Consider the following 14,679-nt stretch of genomic DNA (forward strand, 5'->3'; position numbering starts at 1 on the left):
GAGCAGGGAACTAAACCTAGCTCTTCGGTGTCTCATGCTTGTACCTTCAACCTCAGACCATCCTTCCTCTCACAAAGACCCTAATCCTGCAGATGAATCCACACAGAGACACCTGCACCCACCTGAGGACAACTGCAGGACAAGACCACAGTTTGTAATGGCTAACCCTCCCCCCGCCCCAGCATAAGGCTTACTATGGTGAGGATGGGGGAGCCTGGGTCTGACCCAGAACCCACTAAGATCAGTCCTTCCATCCATTACAATGGGATCTGGATCAGGTCCCAGGTGTGTACCTGGATTACAGCAGATAGGAAAATGTACTGATCCACTCAGCCCAATGCAGGGCTCTTGTCAATGGGTTTGGGAGGTCCGAGTGGATGGAGAGTATCTGTGTTCTTAATGATGCTGTTTGGAAGCTGGTGACAACCTGAGCATCTCGTCAATGGAGACGCTCTTATGACTTTATTTTGGTACCATCTGAATTTTTTTTACATTTTCAGGGCAGTTGGCTGGACAGGATCCTGAGCAAGCCTGGATTTGGCAATCGGTGGCAGTCACTCGTGAATCCAACAGTGCACCCCTTCTCCCCCACGGTGATCGGTTCACTCTCACGCCACAAGCCCACCCCCAGTAGGGCTTCTCCAGGGCAGCAGGTGGCTGCTTCGCCCCCCCCAGACCCACCCTGCACTGGGCACCTTGCGGGGGGGGGGGCTTCTGTGAGAAATTTGGCACCTTCCAGTAACAGGGTCTCATGTGGTCACCCCCCACCCCGCTCTCATTTCAGGGCAGATGCAGGACCGAGCCCCCCCCCCCCCCCCCCCCCCCCCTTTCGGGGCACGCGCGGGGCGCCCCCTGTGCCCGCCCCCCCCTTTCGGGGCACGCGCGGGGCGGCCCCGATGCCCCCTGTGCCCGCCCTTACCGCGGGGCAGCGGCCGATGCCCGCCCGGGCCCCGGTTGCCAGGCTCGGGGGTGTCCGCTCGGCGCGGCCCTTTGACGTGCCTCGCCGCCCCCTGCCTTCCGCCGGGTCCTAGCGCCCCGCTCCCAGCGCCAGCTGCGATCAGCCGCGCACAGCTGGAGGGCGGGGCGCAGCGCCCAGGGGCTGGAGGGAGCCGGGACCTCTGACGATCTTGGTGTGGGGATCTCCGGGTGGGGGGTCCCCCAGGGGCGGGAGGCTCATGCTGAGCCCAGCTACGCAGTGTCCTTTCCTCTTCAGATAAAGGGTCTCCGGAGTGTGTGTTCATCTGATGGTCTCATTTTACAGGTAGGGAAACTGAGGCACAAAGCGGTGAGTGACTTGATCAAGGGCTTTCAGTGAGTCCCTCTCAGATTTGTTTCAACTCATTTTTAAGCGCCATACGGATGTGCAATGCTGCACTCAGAGACGTGGACATAGTCTGGAATTTAGGGCCCAATCCTGCAAACGTTAGTCACACAAATATTCCTATTGATTTCCCTAAGAATGATTCCGGCCAATGAAGGTAAAGATTTGCAGGTGTGCGTTCTTACATTACATAAAATATAGTAACAGCATTTCAGCTTTGTCATATAATGCTAGAACCATAGAGTTAGAAGGGACCGCAAGGATCTAGTCCAGTGGTTTTCAAACTTTTTTTCTGGTGACCCAGTTGAAGAAAATTATTGCTGCCCATGACCCGGAGAGGGCTGGGGCAGAGGATTGGGGTGCGAGGGTGGGGCCAGGAATGAGGGGTTCAGGGTGTGGGAGGGGGCTCTGGGCTAGAGTGGAGGTGCGGGAGGGGGTCAGGGCTCTCTCTGGGTGCGGGCTCTAGGGGATGAAGGGGTTGGGGTGCAGGAAGGGGCTCCAGATTTAGGGGGGCTCAGGGCTGGGGAAGGGATTGGCTGTTATTAGAATAAATGCATTAAGGATTGTGAGGTGTTTAGATACCACCATGTAGAAGTACCGTAGATAGACTGATTCTCCTATCTCACGCAGTCATTCCACCTTCTACATTTTCACTAGCATATTTAGTTTGACAGGGGAGCATTAAATTGCACAGTCACTTCAAATTTCATATACTCCACATTTGTGCACTGGGCCCTTTTCCTACAGCACTGATGGTGCAGGAGCCCAGGAGGAAAGCTTCTAGATCCAGTGGGACTTTTCTGATGCCGTTTTAAAATGGGGGACACGGCCCTGGTAAAATCGAGAGTCTTTTGCAATAGGCCTCTGCAGTACCAGTTTCAGATTCTGCATGCCAAGCTTCAGCCCTCCCAGTGCGCACATTTTGGGCCCAGTCCTGCTCCTAGGGAGGCCAATAGCAAAACGTCTCTTGATTTTAACAGGATTAGAACTGAACTCTTTGAAATGAATGAATGCAAAAAAACCAGCTGTGGGCTGAACATTATGGCTAAGATTTGAATCACAAAAACAAGGAGGACGTTGCAGATCAGGGTTGCCACACAACCCAGGTGTGCTTTTATTTGTGGCGCAGCCCAGATACCTTAACTCCTGTGAGTACTTCCGAAGAAGTCAGCCGGATTACTTCCCTGAGTAAGGAATATTCATGAATGAGGAGGGCAGGACCAGGGTTTACGTGAGCTCCACAGAGCCCCAGTGTTCTACTCACCTAGTAAAGGCCTCAGCACATCGGGAAGGACGTGGCAGGATTGGGCCAGGAATGGGCACATTTAGAGTCGTGCGGAATAGTGTGTGTGCTCCAGAGGGCTGAGTTAAGGATGCTGTAGTTGGACAGCAGGCTGTGGCATCTCTGAGGCATTTACATGTTCAACAGTAACACTCTGTGGTAAATTCCCTAAACGAGAAATGCTGAAACGTACCATGTTAAGTCACACACACATCATCTCTGAGAAGAGATCAGTGCATTAAGAATTATGACAAGCAGCTAAGATTGACTGGTTATTATTATTATTATTTTTACACAGCCAGAACTAGAGCCTGGGGCGCAGAGGAAGGAGGGAAAGGATGTGGGGGAGACCATTTGAACTGCCAAGCCGCTCCTGGGAATTAAAAAAACTCTGTGTGTGAGAAGCAGCGAGAGGGAGGGAAGTGAAACCCCAGGTGTGTCCTGGCTTTGAAGAGACCAGTGTACATGATGGTGATGACTTTCTCTTTTCTTTTCCCTGCTAACACAGATGTCCCCAAATCAGGGGCTGGGGGGGGGGTATTTCCCCCACCTTTACACCACTCTCTAGAATGATGCGTGTGGTGGTGGTGGGTTATCATCAAACCTCCCCCCGACCATTTGTTCCATCCCATTTGACAGCAATGGAGACTAATCTCTTTGGGGACTGAGGCCGGGGCCCGCGGACGCGGGGCAGACGCTCCAGCAGCTGAGCAGAGCCTTGATCTCATTGTGTCCTGCGGTCACCGCGCCGCTCGCTGCCCCGGGACTCCAGAGGCGGCCCCAATCCGCTTTGAAGCGCTGCGGGTGTGAACGGGGGCGGGAGCAGAGCCCCGGGCCGGCAGCAGCTGCAGGCAGGTGAGGCGTGGAGCTGCGCAGCCCCCACCTGATTCCTGTGACTGGGGGGGGGGAAACTTCCCTTCTCACTCTCGCAGCCTAGCATCAACTTCTCCCCCCGGGGGCTCCCTCCTGCCTTTGTCTCCTGCCTTTGTCTCCTTCTCTCTCTGGGGACCACCAGCTGGGGGAGCAGCCCCGCGGGGGCGCGCCTGGGCTCGGGAACGCGCACTCTCCCTTTCCTCCTATTGCAACACCAGCCCTTCTGTCTCCGCACAACCCCCCCACCTCTATTGCTAGCAGCTCCATCTGATCCCCCCACCCCTCTCCCCTGGGCTTCCCAGCGTCCCCAGCTCCTCTGCCGGCTCTGCACATTCCCCCACTGCCTCTCGCCTCGCCCTCCCCTGTCTCCGCCTCTCCTCGGGTGTGGACAGCCCCCCCTCGCGCCTCCTGAGCCAGGCAGATCGGCTGCTCCCCTCCCTGCCCTCCCAGCTGCCTCTGCCGTCCGGGCTGACTCCAGAGCCGAGGAGCTGCAGACAGGTAGGCAGCGGATCTCTCCCTCCCTGCACCCCTGACCTTGCAGCTCGGCTCAGCCCTCTTCTCTGGGGAGGGGGCAGGGGATGGGCAGGTTCTCTCGTCCTCTGGCGGGACGCCCTTCACCCCCCAGCCCACACACCTTTCCTGCCCATCCCTCCCTCCCAGCCCGGCGGAGAGCTGTGAGATGCTGGGGGTGGCTGACTGCCCCGCGGCCCAAACACCTCAACTTCCTTAGGCTGCCCCGATCCCTTCCCCCTCTGGGGTTCACACCCCCTCTGAGGGGGCTCCCCATCACCCCCCACACACACCTGGGCAGCTCGGGATCCCGCTCCCCCACGCCACTCTCTGCAGTCCTGAGCTTTGGTCCAGTTCGCCTTTGCTGATTTCAGCTACAGCTGCTGATTCTTGGGAAGAGTCTGTGTGTGTGTGTGTGGGGGGGGGGGGGTGATGCCTTTACATCATGTTCCTGCTTAGAATCTCCCGGACTGGGCTGTGGGCGGGGGCGGGGGCTCATGCTGCTGCTCCCATGTTCCTGGTTGGGGCCAGTCTAAAGTCACTTTTAGCCAGCGATGGCTAAGCTAGGGGGAGGCACCCAGCTTTCAGCTTTCATTGTTATGACAGGATCCCTCTCATTAGTGCATTGTTTGAGTTGTTCTACCTCCCTGTGCCTGATCCCCCCCCCCCCCCCCTGTATTATTGATTCTAGTCACTGTGGTTGCTGGAAAGGCTGTGGCTGGGATGCAGTTTAATCCATTCAAAGGCACCCCAGGCACTGTCTGTTCGGAGTCTGGTCTCTCACAGGGTTTTATTCGTTATTTTATTGCTTATTTCACAGGCAGGCCCGTTGCCAACAGGGTTCATTATTTTGGTTGTGGCGGGTTCCTCCGAGTCGTGATACAGTCACTTCTAACTATCATCTGCACAACAGATGCCAGTTCTGTTTCTTAACGCATGGCAGAAAGGTGGTGGGACCTAAGAACCTGAAATATTTATAGCGCACCCCACTGATTAAGTCTATCTAGCGATCTGCTCTAGGCTAGATCTTTGGAGATGGGGCCATGATTACTGGGGTCAGTCCCTATGATTAATCATCTGCTCGCCCTCGTCTCCATTCATGCTGAGAATCAGACACAGTTGCTGTTTCCCGGCTCCTTTAAATCTTAGTCACTTTGGATACTATTAGAGGCTCTGAGTCACTTTAAGATCCCGGGACTCCATTCACGTTGTCTTCCTGAGTTTGCTTGTTTGTGCTTTCTACCCTTTGTTTTCCTCCATTCAGTTGTCTAGCTCCCTTTGCACCTAAGAGTAACCACACTGTCCCATTGATCCTAGACGTCTCCTCAGTCTGCACTTGCTCCATCGGGAAAAGTTACCATGTTGGAAAGCTTCTCTTTTCCTGGGGGGTTTTTTAAGCTAATAATTGTATTCACAGAGAAACACATGCACACACCTCTTTCAATTGCTCCCTGATTGTCCTCTAATCTTCTTCTGCTGGTGAAAGTGGGGTTGTGATTCTGAATTAAATGATTTTGGCATCAGCTAATGGTTTATTACAGCCGGTAATTCATCATATAGAATTTATGTGACATTCATCCAATTCATACCTGAAGTCTTCCATCAGCACAGAGTTTGGATGGAAATTGGTTTGCATTTTCATTACATTTCCCTTTTATAAAACTGCATTTCTCTTGTGAAAACTGATTTAAAAAATCAACACTTATCACGCAAGGAATAATGTCAATATCTTTCTCTAAATGAGCTGATACATGGGGACAAATTCACCCCCTGAAATGATCAAGCATATTGGGTCAAATCCCCCGCAGTGTAACTCCAGTGGGTGTTTTTTATCAGTTGGCTGGATGCTTTTCAGTGGCGTGTGCAGTGTCCTTTCCCATTGATCGTCCCCCATTTGTCACTCTGCTTTGTGCATGAAATTAGAGATTCTTCAGTGCCATGGTGACAGCAAGTGACTATATCTTGGATGCTAATCTCAGACTCATTGCCATTTTAATCTCATTATTGGGAAGAGGAGACCCTGTTTGATAGCAGGTCACACGTCTCTCACCAATGATGACTGTGTCTGCTGTTTTGTGAAGCCCCGGGGGGGGGGGGGGGGGGAAGCAGAGCAGAGGGTACTGCATATTCATCCAGTTGCCCCTCTTCCATTTCCATACCATGTCCTATCTGTCTGTTCCACCTTCTAGGACATTGGAGGCCCAGTCCTGCAACCCTCTTGCTTCCTGTGAGTGATATAGTTCTACTGAAGTCAATAGCGCTACTCACATAAGTAAGAGTTATTCCCAAGGGTACGGGTAGAGGATTGAGGCTCAAGGTAATAGGAAGGCAAGGCTGATCTCTTGGGAGATGAGAGATTTGCAAGGTGTCCAGCACCGCTCAGAGCCAAAGTGCAAAACCCTGGAGGCTAGTGGTGACCTGATGGCAAACATATGAATGCAAACCTCCCACTGTATGTGAGCTGCTGAAGATGGGATTTCTTGAGTAGCATTACACGTGTGACACTATGTCTCTCATCAGGTCTCAGGAGGGCATCCCAGCTCTACTGTTGACCACCAAAGCCAACGTTTTGCAGTGGTCACTGATTTTCAGTGCTCCGCTTGAGACACCCTGGGCCTGACTTGCAGAGGGGATGAGGCCATCACAGCCCCAGTGGGGCCTTGCTTTGCCATGGCCTGCAGCTTGTGCAGTCATTCCTGCCAGTGCAAAGTGAGCCCGACGTGGACGTAAAGCCCTGCCCGTTTGGAATGGTAGCATTATATGCTCACTTTGCACAGGGGTTCATGACGACCCAAGGTGCAGAACGATGGGGAATCAGGCCCCTTTAAGGTGTCTTGGGTTGAGCATGCAAAAAGGAAGATACCCAGAATTAGGTGGCACTTTTGAAAATGTGGGTCTTACCCCTCTGTGCCTCTCTCCACCCGTTAATAAAACAGGGGTAATCCTAAGGAGCTGCCTCTCAAGTGCATTGTGCGGCTAAGGTCTGTAAAGCACTCTGAGATCCTTGGATGAAAGGGGCCATGGCAGTGCAAAGCATTTACATTAGACAGTGTGGGTCAGGCAGCGGGGACCGACCATCTCTGCCATCTAGGCTCAGCAAGAGGCTGTATAGTGGTGGTGGTGGGGGTTTAGGTGTTACTGAATATGATGCAGGGGGCCATGAAACGGGACAGGCGTGTATTTTCCCAAAGCCCATTCAGTCCTGTGTCAGAGTCATAACCCTTCCACAATCACAATATAGGCCAAACTCAGCCCTCATACAAATGCTTAGGGCATTGCTAAATTTGGCCTTGGGACTTCCTTTTGTGTAACAGCTTTTGCAGTAACTGTAAAATGCCACACCAAGTTAAATAGCGACAGAGTGAGAAAGGAGCTGCAGAGAAGAAGGCTCTTTCACCAACTGTGGTGACCAGGGACAAGGAGGAGCCCAGGGGTGGACAAATGAAGGGGGAGCAGGGTGGGGCTCAGCGAGGGGAGTGAGGAAAGCTGAAGCAAGTTCATGGACCGTTTGGAAAAGGAGGAGGTGGATCCTGAAAGGAACAGAGTGAGCAGGCGGTTTGTGCTTCTTTGTCTGCACGAGCTAGGTCTGAAAGAGGATGCCTGGGCTGGCAGCTCTGGCACGGAAGCTGTCCCGACAGAAAGCGCTTTACAAAGTCGGTGACTGGAATATGCAAGAAATGCTCAAAGCCAGGGACGAGACCATGGGCATTTCCTATATCTGGGGTGGTGGTGTTTGAGATGAGTGCATATAAGTGGGGGATGCTGGTGAAGGGGAGAGAAACGTGAAGTTCCCCAGCACTTGCCTGCAGAAATAGAAAAACAGATGGAGAGAGCCCCTTTACCTTCTTTACAGTGAGCCCTGGCCCGGGCGGTTGGGATTCATTGTCCATCACGCCTGCCATGCGCGCACAGAACACACACAGATGATGAGAGACACACGTACATTTGTCTATCCCTGCAGCTTATGTTCCTCTCTCTGGAGCGCCGTGAGAGCGGTACACTGTAGCACTCCCACAGTGAATTAAATTCCTTAAAGCCAGGGATAAATCTGGCCCAGGTTTCTGTTCAATCCATTTTGATTCAGCCCTGGAGCGCACAAGCTGGTTTCCTCTGTGCTGTCTGTCTGTCAAGAGTCCCAACATTCTTTGTTCATGGGCTCAGAGCTCCTGCTTCCGTTCCCCCCCATCCCTACTCCTCCAGATATGGAGTAGGAGGATTGTTAGATATTTGAATGAATTTGCTGTTGGTCTGATGTCTTTGCTTTATCCCCGAGGAACCACCTTTAAGTTGGGGGCAGAAGATGGCTGCATTTCAGTGGCACAGTAAGTCCCTGGTTTTTCGACTACAAATGACAGAGCACATTAGTGCCAATTACATTGGTGGGTTTTGTGCTACAGATGCCTGCCCACTAGGAACTGGTTTGAGCCCCAACAAACTCATGTCTTATATAAGCTACTGAACAGCCACTACTTACCCAAGTTGGATTCAAACTGGTGACCTAGAAGTGGAAGGCTCTATAGCCCATTAATAATCCCCTAAACCATCCTGTCTGCACCGAGGGTACTTTTAGGACCATTAACAGGCTTGGTAGTATTTGCTTTGGACCCTTCACTCTGTTAGCTGGTGTTGAACCTGCTGGGAATGTTAAGTGGGTCCTGCTGACACACGGAGGAGGGTGACTCATTACCCTGCCTGGACATAGGGGAGGCAGGAGTGGCTCTCTAGAGGAATGAGGATCTAGGGTGTGGGCCAAGCAGCACTGAGGGAGGAACCCTGGGAGCAGCCAAGCCTGGGGGAACTTTATAATCTTTGTTGATTAAGCCGGACCCCAGGAAGGAGGTGAACTTTTGTCTCTACACTATGTACAACTTTGTTTCAGAGCAGGCTGGCAAAGGCATCTCCTTGCAGGGCCAAATTCCGCTCTGACTTAACACCCCATGTGAACCTACTGAGGTCAACGCAGAATTTATCCTGTTATGAAGAGAGCGGAGTGCAGGTGTCAGACTGATGCTGGCTGCTATGTCTCTGAAATGCACAGCACAAGGGACTTGGTACAAGTGCGGTGCTCAATCAGGAGAGAGGCTGGGCTGGAGCTTGGTTTGGAGGGAGGAGGATCAGGAGCCAGACTGGCTGCTGATGGGAAGAGCAGCAGGGGGAGGCTGGAGAAGATGCAGACCAGTGTCAGAAACTAATGGGTTTGTGTGTGTAAAACAAAGGATACCGCAGATGGGAAGGGAGAACTTGCAGACTGTGCAGGGAAAGAGGATTGGGCCTAGGGAGATGGGAAGTAGAGGTAGCATCCGGATCTGGGCATATGACTGGGTGATGCAGAAGAGGATGCACTATATGGAGGAGTCCCATGTTGACAAGGGGCATTGTAGGAGTTGCCCTTTAATGGAGCAACAGTTCCATTAACTCAGGGCGGCCCGAATGTATGCTGTTGTCTTTAGAGCCACGCAGGCAGGACAGCAGCATAAACGCTTCTTAGCTCCTCTGATGACAGGTGCTGTATGATATAACGTATTTATTAACTGCATTATTATTGCAAACCTGTGCCCTCTTCCCCATGCCCACAGATCTAGTGCAGAGTGGAGGCAGCACTCTGGCCCCTGCAAGATTCCAAACTGTATCATGCCCTCAGGGCAGCTGCTAGGTCCAGGGTCTGTGCGCTGCACTTTCCCAGTTGGTGAAGAGCTGCATTTAAGTTCACAGCAGCATTTAGCCCCGCAGGGGGGTTCTGCATCTGATTCTTTGTCATCAGGTCCCCAAAAGAACACGTGGCTGGGGTAATGTTCAAGTGGGAAGCAAAGGGCTCGTGGCTGCACTAGTGATTGTGATGTGTGGCCCAGGCAAGAGCCGCCTGTTTAATCCACTCTTGGCACCTGCTGTTCCTTCCGCTTGGCACCCTCCCATTTCTCCTGTGGATGAGAAGGTGAGACACTGTTCCCAGTCCTTAGAATTCAGAGTTGCCAAGATCCAACTGACTTGCTCTAATTAAAAAAAAAAAAAAAAGATGAAAATGTTCTGGACACAGAGATACTGTTTTTGCTCAACAATATTTATTGTTTCACTGGCCTTGGACTGGGAACTGCAGATGCTTTGCTAAATGGATTCCAAGTTGTAACTCTAGATTTTTGCATGAACCAAAATGAAATGCTATTTTGTAGCATGACTTCCCTCGGCAAATAAGATATTCCAGGGCCTCGCAAAGCAATGCTTAGACACGCGGCTTTCCTTGTTCGTTAGCAGCCCTAAATAAAGGCACAGGTGCTGTCTACACTAACACTGCTTAGGCCTGAACTTCCAGGGGAGGGGGCTTTTCCCAATGGGAGTGGAAAAGTATGGAAGGGTTTGCCTCCTTCCACTCTCTAAAGACCCGCACGCAGTAACTGTAGGAAGGCTGTGACAGAACTTGCTGGGGATGAATAAACAGGGTTTTCACTAGATGGCTGAAGAATTCCTTCTTATGAGCACATCAGTTGCTCCTGGCAGCCAGGGTTTCCCTTTCTTCCTCATGTGCTGATGACAAATCCTCAGCAAAATGTGCAAATGGTAAAGATTCTATCAGTACCAAGTAATGGGCATTTGGCGAGTCCTTTTAACTCATGTCTTTCATGTTTAATTAAAGTTTGATTCCTAGCACGCGCACACTGAATCTCCCTTACACAGAAGTCCTGCTTTCCTGGAAGCTAACCCTCGGAAAGCTGAGCTGGCCCATTGGCTCAGGGTGGGGCTCCTCTATCCTATCTCAGGGCCAGATTCTGCTCTCGGTAATGCAGGTGTGAATGCAGAGGAGCTTTCACTGACCTCAGGGGAGACGCTCTGGATTTACACTGAATCTGTGTCATAGTTTGAAACTCAGGGAAAACATCTTAACTGTGGAAGAGAATCTCAGGCCTCCTATGGCCGGCTTCATGAAGCAGCGGTGGGGCTGGCATCAAAGGAGATGCTAGGTATTCCCCTTTCCTCTGCTTTCTTGTCATGCTGACTCTAGCCGGACAATCCATAGAGGCTGCCTGGAACGTGAAGGGTTAATGGCCGCTGTGCAGTGGGCTGAGGTTTAGCCATTGCAGGCATGTACTTAGGAGGTGCTCACTGGGAGCTGGGGTGACCAGAGGTCCTGATATCAGTGGCTTTGTCTTATATAGGCAACCCCCTCCCTGCCCCGGGGGAAAAAGTGTCCTGATTTTTCACATTTGCTATCTGGTCACTGTCCTGGGAGCAGGGGGAAATTAATCGGAAGTGAAGAGAATTGGGGGGAGGAAAGATGTTGGGGTGCCAAGCTCTGCACCCCCAAAGAGGCACAGTTCTTCCTCTGTGATATAGTTTTTGTTACAGTCTCATATTAAGCCGAGTCCACCAGGACCAGCGTTAGCCCTGGATCTTTTTTGTGGTCTAACCCAGCAGAGGAGGTGAAGAGCTGCAGTTAAATTCTAGAGACAGTCAGTGTCCTCGGGGGTTGGGCTTCCCATTGCTCTAGCCAAACGTGTATTGCCCTGACTCAGGGGGACCAGCCTCCTCAGTGCCATGGTAATAACGGTACCTCTGTCCCACGGCAATAGGTGCACTAGAACGGCTTCAGAAGTATTCTCAATGGGGAAAGATTGGTTTTGGAGGGGTGTGGGGAGAGATGAGAGAAGATGTGTATGATCAGGGCAGTGAAGTCCATACATTGATTGTATGAGGGTCTGAAGACCTGTCTTAGAACAGAAACTTGAGCAGTAAAGAAACCACGTGAGAAATCTGAATACAAAGAGAAGTTAATCATATTATTTTGCCCTCGCCATTCCATCTAAGGATCTCAAATGGCTTTACTGACCTAACAAGCCTCCTGACGCCAGTAACCCCATTTCACAGATGGGGAAACTGAGGCAAGGAGTGGTGAAGTGACTTGCCCAAGGCCACAGAGTGGCAGAGCAGGGAACAGAACCCAAGAACAGCAGCTCAGAAGCCCAGTCCCAATCCCCTATTCAGCACACGAGACAGCCCTCCCACCCTTGTCAGTCCAACAGAGATGACTGGAAGCATTTGTCTGCCGCCTGGCTACCCTTCAATGGAACACTTCCAGGGTTTACTCAGACCCTGCTTTGCTTTAGCTTCCCTGGTGCAGCCCAGCCCCAAGCCAATCACCTGTCCTACAAGGCCATCGGCTGCTTCCAGTTCTGACATTTTCATTTCAAGCAAGCCAGCCGTGAGGAGGCCCAGAGCGCCAACCTGCCTGGCAGGCAGCTCCAGCACGACAGCTGGTGCTGGGCTGCCCCACCATTGCCCGTAGGAGCCAGGATCGCATCTCTAGCTCCTCGGATGGCAGGAGGTAAAAGGGAAAGGTAGGGGGGCTAGTCCGAAATCAAAGGGAGGCATCAGCATTGATTAATGACCTTCATTTGCACATGAAACTGGAACCTCTCCTCCCCTGCAGGCCTTGCCCGTGCTGCTGTAACCAAGGCTGGAATAGGAGGAGGTAACCAAGGAGGAGGGACTCATTCATTGCCAGCCTTGAGCCTCTTCACGCTGTGTTCTCATTCAGTCCTGAATCTTGGCCTTCCTCCCACTCCGTACTGCTTCAGTCCTGGCCTCCCCCTGCGCGCCATGTGCATCCAGTCTCGAGGACCCTCCTCGTTTGCGGCGCTCCTTGGCCCTGCCTGCATGTTATAGTCATTGACCCCTGGTGTCCCAAGAGATGAGAGGTGGGGCTAAGCTGCCAACGTGGGTTCTGGACTCCAACTTCCCCCAGAGGTCAGGGCTCTTCCTATCTGGTGAGGTTTGGTTTTGGAATGTTGGGCCGATGCTCAGTTTGTCTGACATCAAAGAAACTGCCCGTTTATGCCAGCTGAGGTGCTGGCCCAGGGGCTCTAGCCTGGAATGTCCCCTTTACTCATTGATTCTCAAACTCACTCCTTATCCATATTAAGTCAGCATTCCCCAGACAGGAGACTCTTTGTATCACAGATGCAACTGCAGAGCCGGTGTTTTCCCACGTAACAGGCTCATTGATCGACCTATGTCTTTCCTTTGGCTATTTTTCTTGATGCAAGGTTTTGCTAAATGCAGGATCTGCAAGGTTTGCATTCTCTTTGCCAGGAGGAGACATGGGACGGGGTGAGTAAATTCAGCATGTGATGATACTGCCTTCCGGGCACCCTCCTTCTGCTGCTCACCCTCTTAAGTCAGCAGTGTGGCATAGAGGGCAGGAGTGAGCATCAGAGCACCTGTTCCCAGCTCTGCCAGTTTGTGATGTTGACCAAAGCACTTAATTTCTTGGTGTCTCCCCTGTTCCTCAAAAAGGGGATCACAACACTTGGCAGTCTTTGTAAAGCATGTTGAGAGCCTCGGATTAAAGCCACAGTCGATGAAACTGAAAAGCAGAAGATTTCAAACTGATAAAAGGAGAGGCTTTTTATTATTATTATTATTTATTATTATTTTATTTTGCATAATGCTCAGTTGGCCTGTGGAACTCATTGCCACATGATATCATGGAGGCCAAGAGCCTAGCAGGGTTCAGACCAGGACGAGACTTTTATATGGCTAACAAGAACATCCAGAGTGGTGCTATTACGGGATAAAAACACAATTCCCCAAGGCTGGAGTGCAGCTGTGGGACCAGTGAGTGTGATGTGTTTAAAGGGCTGATCTCAATCCTGGTACGGGAGCAGGGCAGATAGAAGGGGGTTTTGTGGGCTCTACAAGGCCTGGACTCTTCGATGAGCTTGATGTTGATTATATGTTTATCTCAGGTGCAGCAAGGCGCCCAGGATTATGGCATCTTCCTCCTGCTCCTTGTCCCCTTTCTTTTTCTTCTGTGTCCTGGTTCTCTCTGACATCCGCCCAGTGGGCTCCCTGGACCCTGGCACCCAGGACAAAAACATCCCAGAGAATAACAACAACCTTCAAAACCAGGAGCTGTGGCAGCATCCGCCCCGAGCAGGGCACCACCGCAGGCATGGTGGAGCCAAGAAGGACAGGGCCCATGGCATGCCTTCCAGAGGGCAGGTGTCTGGAGAGGAGGCCCTCAGGCTGGCAAGTGGGACTCCAGCAGGGGAGGACCAGGGAGCAATCCAGCGGCCAGCTGCCCTGAAGCAGCAGAAGGACGTGTTTCTGGGCTTTGAGTTCCCATATCCTGAGAGGGAGAACCAGTCCCCCGGGTCGGAGAGGGGGAAGAAGCAGAACCGGGAGCACCGGCGGCACAGCCGCAGGGAAAGGCTGAAACAACACAGAGGTAGCAGAACCCTAAGGGACTCAAAGGGACCAAGGTCTCCTGGCCGCTTCGGAGGGCGAAGTGTATGTGTGTGGCGGGGAGGGGCAGTGTGTGTGCAGAAGGTGTCTGAGGGGGGTCAGTGTGTGGGGGGGACAGTGGCTGAGGAGGGGCAGTGTGCATGGGGGGAAGGTTGCTGGGGAGGGTCAGTGTGTGTGGGGAAGGTGCTTGGGAGGGTCAGTGTGGGGGGGAAGGTGCTTGGGAGGGTCAGTGTGGGGGGTAAGGGCAATGTGAGGCAGGGAGGGGCAGTGTGTGTGCAGGGAAGGTGGCTTGGGAGGGTCAGTGTGGGAGGTGGGGCAGTGTGTGTGTGAGGGGGAAGGTGGCTGGGAAGGGGCAGTGTGGGAGGGAAGGGAAGTGTGTGGTGGGGAGGGGCAGTGGGGGAGGGAAGGGCAGTGTGTATGGGGGAAGGTGGTTAGGGAGGGGCTGTGTGGGGAGGAG

General features: G+C 52.5%; 1 protein-coding gene across 1 annotated transcript in view; it reads left to right on the forward strand.

The window, feature by feature from the left end:
* Window positions 1-13,745: 13,745 nt before the first annotated feature.
* The window catches only part of DRAXIN (dorsal inhibitory axon guidance protein), a 7,538-nt gene continuing 6,604 nt past the window's right edge, over window positions 13,746-14,679 (forward strand). Inside the window, exon 1 of the mRNA XM_024210557.1 lies at window positions 13,746-14,205. Within this exon, the coding sequence (XP_024066325.1) occupies window positions 13,746-14,205 (460 nt within the window). The remainder of the gene's footprint in view (window positions 14,206-14,679) is intronic.

The sequence above is a fragment of the Terrapene carolina genome, unplaced genomic scaffold (assembly GCF_002925995.2).
Source record: "Terrapene carolina triunguis isolate 2854851 unplaced genomic scaffold, T_m_triunguis-2.0 Scaffold714, whole genome shotgun sequence".
Lineage (NCBI taxonomy): Eukaryota > Metazoa > Chordata > Testudines > Emydidae > Terrapene > Terrapene triunguis.